Genomic DNA, 14,797 nt, shown 5'->3' on the forward strand with positions numbered 1-14,797 from the left:
TGTGACTGTCTTGCTACAATAATGTGTTCACTATGCTGTTCATAGTAGCTTAGCCGAATTCTTATGTCTTTATACATTATTAAACCTATTCCTGCATTACCCATGTTTGATTTTGTACTTACGATTCTTAATTCACGTGAGCGAAAGACCTGTTCCTGCTACCACCAAACTTCACTGATTCCCACTACATCTAACTTCAACCTATCCGTTTCCCTTTTAAATTCTCTAACCCATCTGCGCGATTAAGGGATCAACATTACACGCTTCGAACCGTAGAACGTCAGTTTTGTTTCTCCTGATGACGACGTCCTCCTGAGTAGTCCCTTCCGGAGATCCGAATGCGGGACTATTTCACCTCCGGAATATTTTACTCAAGAGGACGCCATCTTCATGTAACCATACAGTAGAGCTGCATGCTCTGGGAATAATTACGGCTATAGTTTCCCCTTCTTACAGTCGTTCGCACTACCAGCACAGTATGGCCATTTGGTTTATGTTACAAGGCCAGATCAGTCAACCACCCAGACTGTTACCATTACAACTACTGGAAAGGCTGCTGCCTCTCTTCAGTAATCATACGTTTGCCTGACCTCTCAACAGATACTCCTCCAATGTGGTACGTTCGGTACGGGTATCTTTATGGCTGAGATACGGAAGCCTCCCCTCCTTGTCTTGCAAGGTCCATGATTATGTGGGGGGGGGGGGGGGTTGTAAAATAATATGCCCAGTTGTAATTTACCCTGTAACTTCTAAGTATACATTAATGCATCCAATGTAGGTCAGCAATCTAAGGATGAATGAATAAATAAATTGATAAATGAGAACAACACGCGATACTTAACTTGGCTCTACAGGCAGGACGCAGCAGGCGAATCAGCGAGGCAATACAATAGTTCGCCTGGAGAGGCGACGTTATAGGTTAAGTTTGAATGCTACGGCTCCCAAACTATAAAGACTGCCTAGTGCGAAATGGAGGTTTTTTTTTTTGTTGAGAACGTTAAGAAGAGAATAGAAGCTTTCGAAATGTGGTACTACAGAAGAATGCTGAAGGTTAGATGGGTAGATCACATAACTAATGATGAGGTATTGAACAGAATTGGGGAGAAGAGGAGTTTGTGGCACAACTTGACTAGAAGGAGGGATCGGTTGGTAGGACATGTTCTGAGGCATCAAGGATCGCCAATTTAGTGCTGGAGGGCAGCGTGGAGGGTAAAAATCGTAGAGGGAGACCAAGAGATGGATACACTAGCAGATTCAGAAGGCTGTAGGCTGCAGTAGGTACTGGGAGATGAAGAAGCTTCCACAGGATAGAGTAGCATGGAGAGCTGCATCAAACCTGTCTCAGGACTGAAGACCACAACAAGAAAAACATGTTAAGTGATTTCAGAAGACGCCCAGACAGTGTAACGGACTATGCTGTGAAAGCAGTATGTCCAAAGATCTGAGAACCTGAACTGCTTTCATGAACACCGTAAATCACAAGCTCGGACATTTTCACATTTGTTTCATTGAGTGATTACTTGCAAGAGGAAGGCAATACAGTAAAGTGCAGCACGGCTGAGATCTACAGGGCACAGACAGATCAGCAAGACAAATTTATAGAATAGAGACTTGAAAAGATTTCGACGTTGGACTACGTCAAGAATAATACAATAAGAACTTGTAGTAGCCCACCCGAATGTAATCCACACAGTGGAAACAAAGCAGCTAATGATTCCCGGCAGTCTACGAAGGATGGGTGGACACCACTGACTTAAAAGATTTTGGAAGTGGACTCCAGAAGGGAGAAAGAAGTGAGTGTCAACATAGAAGATGTAGGCATGTGTCTGTGAGGAGATGACGGCCGGAAGCCTCCAGGTGGTGGTGGTGGTGGTGGTTAGTGTTTAACGTACCGTCGACACTCCAGGAAGGAGACTGGATGTATAGAACGCGGTGGGAAACAGTGAGCGAGGAGTGGGTTAGCTGTAAATAGCACTTGCGGAATGAAGATGAGAGTAAAAACCGAAAAGCAGTGTCTGGAAGAAGGCACAGCTCTATTAGTAGTGCCTACTGTCCCTAACTCCCATTCGGTATCGACCGACCACCATGTCATCCTCTCCCAAAGACGTCACTCGGATGCCGTAAGGAGGCACGTGGGGCGAGCACTGCGTTCTCCCGGCCGTTGTCAGTTTCTCAGACATTGAAGCCGCTACCTGTCGCTAAATTTGCCCCACGAGGCTAAGTGTGCCGTGTTCTAGTCCTCCTACCGAGGAAAAACTCGCTGACAGTACGGCGAACTGAACACAGGCTCTCCGCATAGAGGTCAGACACGCTGACTCATCGGCTTCGGAGTCATACATTAGAAGCTCGTGGTAAGTAATGCGGTTCCTTCTGATTAAAAACTGAAGAATCAATAAACGCTTAAACTGACAAAAATGAGGTCACAATGGAAGACAAAATCCATTCGAAATGCATAGGAGGGAATTTGAAACTTAACTATAGATAGAATTGCACTGATTACTCGCAAACAGAACAAAATAACTCACCGCATCGGTCATCTGGCCGTATCCTGCAGCTGGAACACCAGGCCTCAACTGACTCCCAGCTCTTTTTGTTTAGTACACACTAAGAAACATACAGGAAACATAAAGATCATTCAACTGCTTCGAAACGAACTTACAGATACAAATACAAGAGGGTATTTAAGTCAAAAAGTTCAATGCAAAATTTCGAGGGGCAGTATTTCAAAATTGATGACACTGTAACAAGCACAAAACAAAATAATAGCGAGCTGATACATAGACCAGTAGATTTCTGTTTCTTCATTTTTAATTTTATTTCAAGTTATTTTTATTGTAACACAGAAGCATTTAAACTCGAAAGGGACGAACACGTAAGTAAGAAACACAACTAGAATATTCTGTACCAAAAGTATGAAGTCGGATTCGTGTATCTAATTGAAAGACGTCTGCAAAGGCTGAAGCAGATCAGATTGACGAGGCTGGATACTGTTGTCTGAGACTTTAGCTGTAGTTGCCAGTTACTGTGAGGTGGTCACTGGGGGACGCCTCAACTAGTACAGAAGGCTAAATTAGTCCTACACACTGAGGGAAATGTTGCAGAAGAAGAATTAGGAAACACAGAAATGTCACAAGTCACGAGTAATAGTGAAGATACTTTCCAAGTGGAAGAAGCTGAAAAAATGTTCTCCCATACATATTGAAGCGTGCATATAAATCTTCACTCCATGACAGCTGCAGTTGATATATTTTGTTTTATATAATCTAATCGCCTTATTTATAATTTTTGCCTAATTCTTTGAATACCACCTCAAAAAATGCAATTGTATAAAAAATAGATAGCCTTTTGTAAACAGAAAAAAGAGAAAGAGTAAGCAGAAGAACATGCTGTCAAGACACGTTTGGTAAGTAAACGCGGATATGGCTGGTTCGAATTTTTCATTGCCATTACGTTGTTGGATATGGGACGCAGGTAGTAGAGATGGGGGATGCACTCTTGAACTAATTCATAGAGTTGAATCTTTCAAAGGAGTGAACAATCAGTGATTCAGAAAAAAAAGAACGGTAGCTCCAAACGTTTCCGACGGCAGAGAGAGAGAGAGAGAGAGAGAGAGAGAGAGAGAGAGAGAGAGAGAGAGAGCATATCACCGGCGCCTCTGCTGGTCACAGCACAGTGCACGCCACACAACACAGCCAGCGCCGGCCTCTGCCCTGCTTCTACCTTGGCTGCCTGCATTGTGCAGTGCCCCATTGGACTTTGTGTTTCACATATGCCGTGCCGTCTCTGTGCGTCGCCTGCCGCGCGCAGTGTCTGGCGCAGCTTGACTTCGCATCGCACTCTGTCGGCGATCGTTTCAGTCGCACGTCCTGCCCTCTGGGCAGTTGATGCGAGCAACAGGACAGAGAGCCACCTAGCGGATAACATAGGAACTACTTGCAACAACCTGCTCGCAAGAGAACAGACGATTTGTCTCGGAGCGGGTGAGTTCACCGCTCCCCCCACCCTCGTAACTCGACCGCTCAACGCTCACCCCACCGTCTCGACTCTAGCCAGAGCGTTGAGCAAAGCGACTCAGGTGTCACTCTGGTCTCTGCGGTCTCGGCTCACGCAGTAATACAGCTCGCGGCTCGACCTGCTCGACTCAGCGGCTCTGCATCGGAGTTCGTCTCTACTGGATATTGTTCTTCGTAGTAATACCGCTACGTATAATTACATTATTATGTTATGTATACATCATTTGTTTTTATTTTATTTTTATTTGTTTAAACTGATTAGATTAGGTTCCTGACGACTCCTCTTACTATAGGATTTTTATTATGGACACTCGAATTTACGCTTTAATTACGAGCGAACCGATAAACGTATCGCAAAATGTGATACACCAATATTTTCCTTGTTTTATTCTGCATAAGGCTATATGCAGCACTTTCGTTTTACAGTCAAATTTATAGTTTTTTTCTTATTCTGGTACGGATTTTGCGATTTTAGGCGTCTTCGGAAGGAAACGTTCACTTTAAAAATATATGGCTTGCGATGTATTTGTATGAGGTTAATGAAATTTTAATACATTGTAGCCAAATATATTGTTAATGTAAATCTGAAGTTACAACATTTTCCGATCACCCAAAAAACCACGATAGTGCAAAATAAATCAATAATCAAAAACTTTGTCATATCATGGAAATTTCAATAAACAATACAAAATTCTTACTCATTATCTGTGTTACTTCAAAATAGGATCAAATAAGATCAAAATACAGGTATAGTAGTGGAATAAACCAAGTTTAAAGGGCAATGTGCCTTCCATTTATTTTCTATTGTAAATGAGTGGTGAGTCATGAAAAAGAGCTAATTCATTTCAGGGAGTGAACAGTTCTGATCCGATCTCTGAAAAGAACAGTTTTGCCCATCTCTAGCAGGTAGTAGCCGGTCCTGTGCAAACGTTTTGGTTTGTTTTGCGTATCTCTCTCTCTCTCTCTCTCTCTCTCTCTCTCTCTCTCTCTCTCTCTCTCTACAATATCTATTTGAATGAGGACATCATCACTAAGAACAGCATGATAGGACAGTTCGAGTTCAGATAGCGGAAAAGCCCCCCCCCTTCCCCTCTCCGTCCACTTGGTGTAGACGGAGTAGATGGGCTTGCCCCCGCCTATTAGTAAATAAAATATTCAATACATAATTATTACCATAGCTAACTTCCCAATTTTTAAAAGATTTTTCGATTTAATTCATAGGCTTTTTTTCTTGCCTTGTTAGAGATAGGAGAGCGATATTTGAACACACCATAAATTTTCGCATTTAAGATCTAAATATTATGCTCCCAATGACTGAAGAGAAAGGCCACTTAAAATCAATTATAAAAGAGTGACTTAACACTGAATCCGGAATGAAATGACTATAAAAGTCGAAGGACAAATATTTCCCATTCGATTTTTCCCCAAGATATTACTGACTGAGCATAATTATTTGTAACTGTATTGCTGTTTTTACATCGATTTTTTTTTTTTTTTTTGGGTCATCAGCCTCCTGACTGCTTTGGTGTGGCCCGCTTACGATTTTATTGCTTGTGCCAAACTCTTCATCTCAGATTAACACCTGCATCCAGCGTCCACAATTAGTTTTCGAATAAATACCAATCTCTATGTACCCCAACAGTTTTTATTCTTTACGGCGTCCTCTAGTGCCATGATGTATCTCCATGTCCTTCAACAAAGGAAATAGCTTACAATACTTTAGTTCGTCCAGTCTTGGAGTATTGTTCGTCTGTATGGGACCCTTACCAGTTGGGCCTGATTCAAGAGATTGAGAAGGTCCAAAAAAGAGCGGCAAGATTCGTGAGTGGTACATTTAGACATCGCGAGAGCGTTACAAATCTCATAGAAAGTTTGAAGTGGGACATACTTGCAGATAGACGGCGCGCTAAACAGGACGGGCTGCTCACTAAATTCCGAAATCCGATCTTCCCCGAGAATGTATAGCATATGTTATTACCACCAACTTTCAAATCGCGCAATGATCACCATTCAAAGATAAGGGAAATAAGAGCTCGTACTGAGGCGCTCAGACAGTCGTTTTTTCCTCGCGCGATCCGCGAGTGGAACAGTGGGGGGGGGGGGGGGGGGGGGGGGGGGGGAAATACGATTTTGGCGCGAATTGTGCCCTCCGCCACACACCGCTTGGTGGCTAGCGGAGTATATATGTAGATATGTCCTTCTTATAATCATTACTTTCTACATTCTCCTCTTCTCCCAGAAACTACAGAGACATCAGCACATCGTACCTTACCAGTCCACTTACTCGTAATTTTGAGTGTACTTCTCTAATTCTGCATGTGAAACGCTTCGATTCTATTATTTTTTGTGTTTTTTCCTGTATGTTGTGAAGATACAAGATTATGTATCTGTTTTTAAAAAATAAAGAAGGTGGAGACCTTTGCAGCCAAGTCTTTTTTTCATGTGTGTAGTGAGCACGTATTTTAAAGTCACCAAATGGCTGTGACCAACCACTTAGAATAAAATTATTTTAACAGAGGACTGATGGACGATATGAAAACGCCGTTTATTTTTAAGAAGTTACTAGGTTATTTTAAATTTTTTATGGAGAGCTGCATCAAACCAGTCTCAGGACTGAAGACCACAACAACAACAACAGCATTAGGTAATTTTAGCATGGAGATCGTCTGCCGAAGAGCGTTAAGTAATCATTCAACAAAAGTAACTTGGGCATTATTAAAATGGTGTTATAGACGTCATAAGTGTCGTTTGTTGATATGAATGGCTTATTTCAATAGTGGTACAAGTCCATTACCTCCACATTTCTTTCTATAATGCTTCTGAAATTAATGAGCCAAACAAACGGAAATAAAGGTTCATCTCTAGCAAGCAGCCATATGCTTGAATATTTCTGGTATCTCAATTGCAGATTTTTCAGTACTCATTTAACTTTAGGACTCTGTATCTCAATATGAACAAAAATGGACTTGTACCACTATTGAAATAATCATTTCATATAATGAAAATTATTATCTCTTGTAAAGCAGGTGTACTGTGATTTGTGTTTACATTGTGGAGAGCGTGTGACAGGTGGCGGCCACGTGTGTTGCAGGGCGGCGCCCGCAGTATCCACACGGCGGCGCGCTACGGACACGTGGGCATCATCAGCACGCTGCTGCAGAAGGGCGAGAAGGTCGACGTACCCACGCACGTGAGTACCACGTGGCCGGGGACGCCTGCTAGTTATATGGGAAATACGTTTGAAACTCGTATGTGAGGTTTTAGCTATTTAGCTGTTATTAACTGTGCTAATGCCTATACACTGATCAGCTAGAACATTACGACCACCTGTGTGTTAGTCGGTATGTCCACCTTTGGCACGGACAAGCCTTCGCGTTGTAGCATAGAACCAATGAGGCCTTGGTAGGTCTCTGAAGGCAGGTGGCACCACATCGGCACACGCAAGTCACCTAATTCCCGTAAATCCCAGGGTGAGGCGAGATGAGCTCTAACGCCACGTTGTCACATCCCAGATGTATTCGATCGCGTTCAGATCTTGCAAGCACAACAATTGCAAATCGTCACTGCGTTCCTCGAACTACACCATCAAACTTCTGGCCTTGTGACATGGAGCATTACCTTGTTGAAAGACGTCACTGCCGTCGGCAAACATGACGTCATGAAGGGGTGTACGTGGTCTGCAGCCAGTGTACGATACTCCTTGTCCGTCGTGATGCCTTGCACGAGCTCCACTGGACCCATGGAAGCCTGCTTGTATGTCTCCCAGAGTATAATGGAGCCGCCGGCAGCTTCTCTATCCCGCTCTGGCGTTCGCTGTGTTATTCAGTGGATTGGTATTTAACTAATTTGTAAATGTAAATGATAATCTTATTTCATTACATTGAGTTATTACTAAATAATTTTTTTTTCTCCCGGCTAAAGATTTGGTCAAGTAGCTAAAGAAATCCAAGTTAACGTTGCGTTAAGGTGTTGTCTGTAAGCTGTGCAAGTGTCACTAAATCACAGTTCATACAACAGTTTCTATACAACTATTGATTATGACGGAAACAGTTATCTTCAGCAAAATGATGATTAAAACCACCGAATATCAGCCGCGCACACCACTGACGTATGTTACCTGAAACAATACTCTTCGCAACTCGTGCGTAATTAATTTCGGCTCCATACATCAGCAAGAAAAGTTTGCTATATGTCTACACCTACATCGATACTCCGCAAGCCACCTGACGGTGTGTGGCGGAGGGTACCTTGAGTACCTCTATCGGTTCTCCCTTCTATTCCAGTCTCGTATTGTTCGTGGAAAGGAGGATTGTCGGTATGCTTCTGTGTGGCCTCTAATCTCTCTGATTTTATCCTCATGGTCTCTTCGCGAGATATACGTAGGAGGGAACAATATACTGCTTGACTCTTCGGTGAAAGTATGTTCTCGAAACTTTAACAAAAGCCCGTACCGAGCTACTGAGCGTCTCTCCTGCAGAGTCTTCCAATGGAGTTTATCTATCATCTCCGTAACGCTTTCGCGATTACTAAATGATCCTGTAACGAAGCGCGCTGCTCTCCGTTGGATATGGATCGTGCTATGAGCACTGTTTTCAATGAACCTATCTGATTCGAACTATTTTCATTAAATGAGTTCGGGACCACCGGTGCACATTTATTTTTACACAATTTTATTACCTTCCGCATTTATGTCTGCAGAGTTGCGTAATTTGAATTTGCCGCTGAGATAATTGTTAAGATGGCGGCAGACAGTTGATAGAGACTTTCTTTTGTTAGAGTAAGTTTTCTTTTTAATAGGATAAGTATTTGAAGTGCTTATTAAAGTTACAAATAATTATTCACATATATTTATAATAATAATGAACTCTATTCTCAAGTAATAATTAACAAATAATTACAATTTCTTAACAGACCTCAGTTTAATATGGCTCTTGCGTCCGCAACCTACAAAAGCCAACCAACAAAAGGTAAAAAAAAAGGAAGACAAACGCAGGTCATAAAAGGAATTTACAATTATCATTGTCTTTGTGTGATACGCATCGATATGTCCAATTACATCATAAAATATTATATAAATAATTAATATTTATCATCGTTTTCACTGTTTTTTCATATGTCGGATAGATAATGTTCATAACTGTTAGCGGCATAATTTCCTCTCGTAGCACTGTAGATAAAATTTATCTCGTGGATGTTACACCGCCGTACAGGTGTCAAGGAGCTGTTCCCCTAGATGACGACGGATTCGCGCCCTCCCATTGTCGTGATGAAGAAGGTATGGGGATTCATCACACCATGCGACGCTCTGCCACTGCGCCAACGTACATAACAGCTGGTCATTTGCCCATTTCAGTGGTAGTTTCCGATGTCGTGGCGTTAATTTTGCCACACATGGGTTGTTGGCCGCGGAGGCCCATCGTTAGGAGTGTTCGGTGCACTGTGTGTTCAGGCACACTTGTACTCTGCCCAGCATTAAGGTCTGATGTTAGTTCCGCCACAGTGCGCCGCCTGTCCTGTTTTACCAGTGTGCACAGCCTATGACGTCCGACATCTGTAATGAGGGGTGGCCGCCTAACCCCACGACATCTGGACGTGGTTCCACCTTGGTTTCGCCACGTGTTGAAGACACTCACCACAACATTCCACGAACACCCGACAAGTCGTGCAGTTTCCGAAATGCTCGAGCCGAGCCTCCGGGCCAACACAATCTGCCCTCGGTCAATCTGAGATAGATCGCACGCCTTTCCCATTCTACGAGGGTAATCCCAAAAGTAAGGTCTCCTATTTTTTATAAGTACACAGACCTGTTTATTTCTACTATGTTTTACATCAGTTTACAGCTTGAACATTTAGCTATTTTTCGACATAATCACCATTTCTGTGGATGCATTGCCGGACGGAGTGACCGAGCGGTTCTTGGCGCTTCAGTCTAGAACCGCGCAACTGCTACGGTTGCGGGTTCGTATCCTGCCTCGGGCATGGATGTGTGTGGTGTGCTTGGGTTAGTTAGGTTTAAGTAGTTCTAAGTTCTAGGGGACTGATGATTGGTTCAAATAGCTCTGAGCATTATGCGACTTAACTTCTGAGATCATCAGTCGCCTAGAACTTAGAACTAATTAAACCTAACTAACCTAAGGACATCACACACATCTATGCCCGAGGCAGGATTCGAACCTGCGACCGTAGCGGTCGCTCGGCTCCAGACTGTAGCGCCTAGAACCGCACGGCCACTCCGGCCGGCCGGGGACTGATGACCTCAGATGTTAAGTCCCATAGTGCTCAGAGCTATTTGAACCATTTGTCGGTGCAATTTTGTAGACGCTGTGGCAGTTTTTGTATGCACATGTCCTACCAGCTCGCCGCCACACTGTTCAGAAAGTTATGTACCTTTTCTTTCACCTCGTCGTCGGAGCTGAATCGCTTTCCGGCCAAATGTTCTTTTGACCTAGGGAACAGGTGGTAGTCACTGGGCGCCAAGTCAGGACTATAGGGTGGGTAGGTGATTATGTTCCACTGAAACTGTTGCAAGAGAGCAACGGCTTGCCGAGCGATGTGTGGGCGAGCATTGTCATCAATAATGTGTACGCCCTCGCTCAACATTCCTCTTCTCCGGTTCTGAATTGCCCGTTTGACTTTCTTCAGAGTCTCACAGTACCTGTCAGCGTTATTTATAGTCCAAGCGATTCAGCTCCGACGACGAGGTGAAAGAAGAGGTTCATAACTTTCTGGACAGCATGGCGGCGAGGTGGTATGACATGGGCATACAAAAACTGCCACAGCGTCTACGAAAATGCATCGACAGAAATGATGATTATGTCGAAAAATAGCTAAATGTTCAGGCTGTAAACTGATGTAAGCCATTGTAGAAATAAACAGGTCTACGTACCTATAAAAAAAATTGGAGGCGTTACTTTTGGGATTACCCTCATACACATGGACAGGACGCTCACTGATACTACAAGCACCGTGTGTGTGTCTGTAGTCAGTCATTCCATTCCTCGCCACGTGACGCTGCTATCGCCTATACGGGTTTATATTGACAGTAGGTTGGTGGTCGTAATGTTCTCGCTGGTCCGTGTGAGTATTCTGTGCAGTACTTGCCAACACAGCACACCCCCACTATTTTGCCGAATGGGCGATCTGGTACCATCCAAGAAGCGTTGCCTGTCGAACACGAAGGCTCCGAACGATATACCAATATGTCGAGCAACGATATTCATCGACGGCGTAATTGAAAACATAGATTTATGCCAATTGAAGATCACGGAAACTGTAGATTTTATGGGGTAGGGACGAATTGCACCTTTTCTAATATGTGTATTTCCACAATTTGCGACTGCGAGAGAAAATTCAACCTTCTGAGACTCTCCCAAATATTCACCGAGCGAGGTGGCGCAGTGGTTAGCACACTGGACTCGCATTCGGGAGGACGACGGTTCAATCCCGTCTCCGGCCATCCTGATTTAGGTTTTCCGTGATTTCCCTAAATCGCTACAGGCAAATGCCGGGATGGTTCCTTTAAAAGGGCACAGCCGATTTCCTTCCCCATCCTTTCCTCACCCGAGCTTGCGCTCCGTCTCTAATGACCTCGTTGTCGACGGGACCTTAAACACCAATCTCCTCCTCCGCCTCTCCCAAATATTCCTCAGAGACGTAATTAGGTTGCAGCCGGGTTACGCGAAACAATGTTTCCTTCATGTGGAATATTTTATAAAGAAGACGTGGCTGACGAATAAAGTATGTGAAATTACTAGTTTCCTTCATAATTAATGTTAATTAGCAAACTTTCGTCCTTTGCCGTCGCTCTAGTTACCACAATAAACAGTATCCAGATTTGGAGCCGCGAGAGTCTTGGGGTCCGTATATATAGTTCGGGACCCGCTCGTTCGGTAGGTAACGCCTGTTGGAAAATATCGATGATCTTGTCGGAAATATCAAACAGAACAGAATAATAGTCACTGCGTGCGTGTTCGCCGCGTACATCAGAAACATGGTCCAAAGATACCTTTACTGTCGCTCCAAAGGTGCACTAGTGTTCGCTAAGCCCAAATTCGGAGAGTGATGAAACATCACACTGAAATTTATATGTAGGTTGAAATGATGTAAGAGCTGATGAAAAGGAATGAAAGATACTATACTCAGACTCGATAAGATATAATCTACAAAACATCTAATTTCCCACATCATAACTTACACATCAGATTAAATTCTATCCTTCCTTGCGATCAACCGAAAAGAACAATTAATACCAAAACTGAACTGTATGACCAGGGTAAAGAGTCACACTCACGAGTAAAGCAGACACAAACACTGTACGCCAGAGAGCAACAAACGTATTGGGAGAATGTAGGTCTTCACATACCACACTCACAGTTTCCCGCAACTAATGATGTACTATACTTTCGGGAAGCTGCTGAGATGTTGCGATGTTTCACCTGGAGTGAATCTGCCTTTCAGGACAACTACACGGCCCTGCACGTCGCTGTGGAGTCCTGCAAACCCGCCGTGGTGGAGACGTTGCTGGGATACGGTGCGGATGTGCACGTCAGAGGTAAGTCGCAGCAACCAGTGGAACATCTTTGAAAGAAACCTGCACACAGTAACAGTAGCACAATGAGGGATTAATTTCGCCGATCCAGCACCTCTCAAGGAGTTCGTTTTAACTCACTAGAAGGAGTCGGAATCGGAGATTTGAGGTAGTATATCTGTTTCACTAAACAATTGTGGGTAATTTCCAAGAATGATTGCCTATCGAAGTCGCGGGGTCCAAACCATATACATCGAACGTGCGATCGTAAATCGACCATGCGACGCTGGTGGCGGGCGTTGTGATCAATTATTTGTGACCGTCATCTTTATCTGTTTTCCGTTGTTCCCTTAGTTCCTCTAAATTACATACCTCCGCGAATTATTTGTGAGTTGGTAGAGAATCCCAGACGATTTATGTCGTTAATGAATGCGATGTCTGGTGTTCTTGAAGTTTCTTTGGCGGATTCTCTCACATGGAAAAATCTAATTCCATGTTTATCCAGCGTAGACAATTGTTCGACTTTTTGTCGCAAGTATGGAGCACTACCGGACGAGGAAAGAAGGTACTGTGTAGACTGTAGTGGTGCGAAGTGTGTAAAACTTCGTAAGAACAGTTTCGATGCTGAAATAACGTTTACAATTTCATTGCGGACAGTGCGAAAAACGAACGAGTATCAGGAAGGATTCGACTCTTCTAAACTATCCATCCAGACCACCGTAATGGACGTTCACCTGATAACACAGACGAGGAATAAGGTAAGTTGTCTCCTTTGCAACATTCTCCTTTTGTCGTTGCTGTAGTGACCACCGTAAACATACTCATAACGCCCGCCACCACAGTCGCATGATCGATTTAGGATCGCACGTTCGATATGTATCGTTTGGACCCGGACTTCGATAGCCAATCAGTCTAGGAAATTACCCAATCGGCGTTCGCGACAAGAAAATGTAGCTTCGTGGTAGTTAAATTATAAAAATTGTATAAAAATGTCATACATATACTTTTTATTCGATTGCCTAAATTTTACTTATAGAAGCTTGTTTACTTATTACATCTATACATAAAATTTGTGACTTGTTTTCGCGCACTATAACGAAAGTCATGAACGACAAAATCTGACTGAAGATTGTTACGTATGGTTTGCCGCCAGAGTCACATGAGATTAGAAGGAGAGGAGGAAGATCAGCACATCCGCGAGCTGTGATGGGAGGGAGACGGGGGAATGTTGCACTGCTATAGGTCGCTCAGTATGCGATGGCTGATGCGCAGTGACCAGTTTCCGTCCAACGCGCTGGCCGAGTCCATTCGTTTGCTCGGAAGGGGCGGACGCTACCCGTTTTCTAGCGTTCGACCGGTCGACGTTGACAGAATCGACGCGCGCACCCTGCAGTCTTACTCCAACGATTTCGCAGAAGCTATTAGGTAAAAAAATGTAATTTTTGCTTTAGCTGTACCTTACATGTCAGGTTCATTATGGCGTGCCCATCATTTCGTTAATGGTCATAGGTTTGGTATATTTACATGGAACTAAGACACTGTGAGAAATTCCAAACTGTTTGTACTGAAACATAGGGTCAGCTGTGATTTTGCGTCTGATTCATATTACGTAATATGTTGCTGTGTTGAAATTTAGCTAACATATTGAATTTTTCTTTAGACTTGGTTGGAGGTCTCTGTCACCTATCTCGAGGAAATTGATCTGACGTAGCGCACTCATTTACGGTCGCACAGTGCCAGCGATAAAGCCTGAGTGAAATATCCACGATATTCGCCATATTTCATAAACGGTTTGAGATATCGAAATGAGATTTTGGCAAATGATAGCACACAAAGAGGAGAGCATTTAGAATTAGATTTTCACTCTGCAGAGGAGTGTGCGCTGATATGAAACTTCCTGGCAGATTAAAACAGTGTGCCACACCGAGAAATTACGCAAACTCGTTCTACTTATTACAGACTCGTTCGGTGAAAGAATGTAATTTTTAAGGGCCATCGATAGCTGGTGAAAGAGAAATGCTGTGGGTTTTGGAACGATATAAGTGAAGTCCCCACTCTAATTTTGTACGGGGGATGTGCTTTTTCATAATCTACCGACCTTACTTTTCCTCAGTTCCTCACTTAATAAACCACTGTTTCAGAATTCTCTCACAATTGCGTCTGCAAAACATCTTAGTGAGACGAGACAGCGTAAACTCGGCTGAGTTTTGGCAAAGGAAGCAAATTTTAACGCGGCAACAAGAGAAATGTGTAGGTT

The 14,797-nt window shown here is 43.4% G+C and overlaps 1 protein-coding gene across 1 annotated transcript in view; it reads left to right on the top strand.

The window, feature by feature from the left end:
- LOC124620279 (serine/threonine-protein phosphatase 6 regulatory ankyrin repeat subunit A) overlaps positions 1-14,797 on the top strand; it is a 437,897-nt gene that overhangs the window by 106,687 nt on the left and 316,413 nt on the right. The window contains exons 4-5 of the mRNA XM_047146947.1: positions 7,105-7,203; positions 12,471-12,564. Of these exons, the coding sequence (XP_047002903.1) occupies positions 7,105-7,203; positions 12,471-12,564 (193 nt within the window). The remainder of the gene's footprint in view (positions 1-7,104; positions 7,204-12,470; positions 12,565-14,797) is intronic.

This window comes from Schistocerca americana, chromosome 6, assembly GCF_021461395.2.
Source record: "Schistocerca americana isolate TAMUIC-IGC-003095 chromosome 6, iqSchAmer2.1, whole genome shotgun sequence".
Classification (NCBI taxonomy): Eukaryota; Metazoa; Arthropoda; class Insecta; order Orthoptera; family Acrididae; genus Schistocerca; species Schistocerca americana.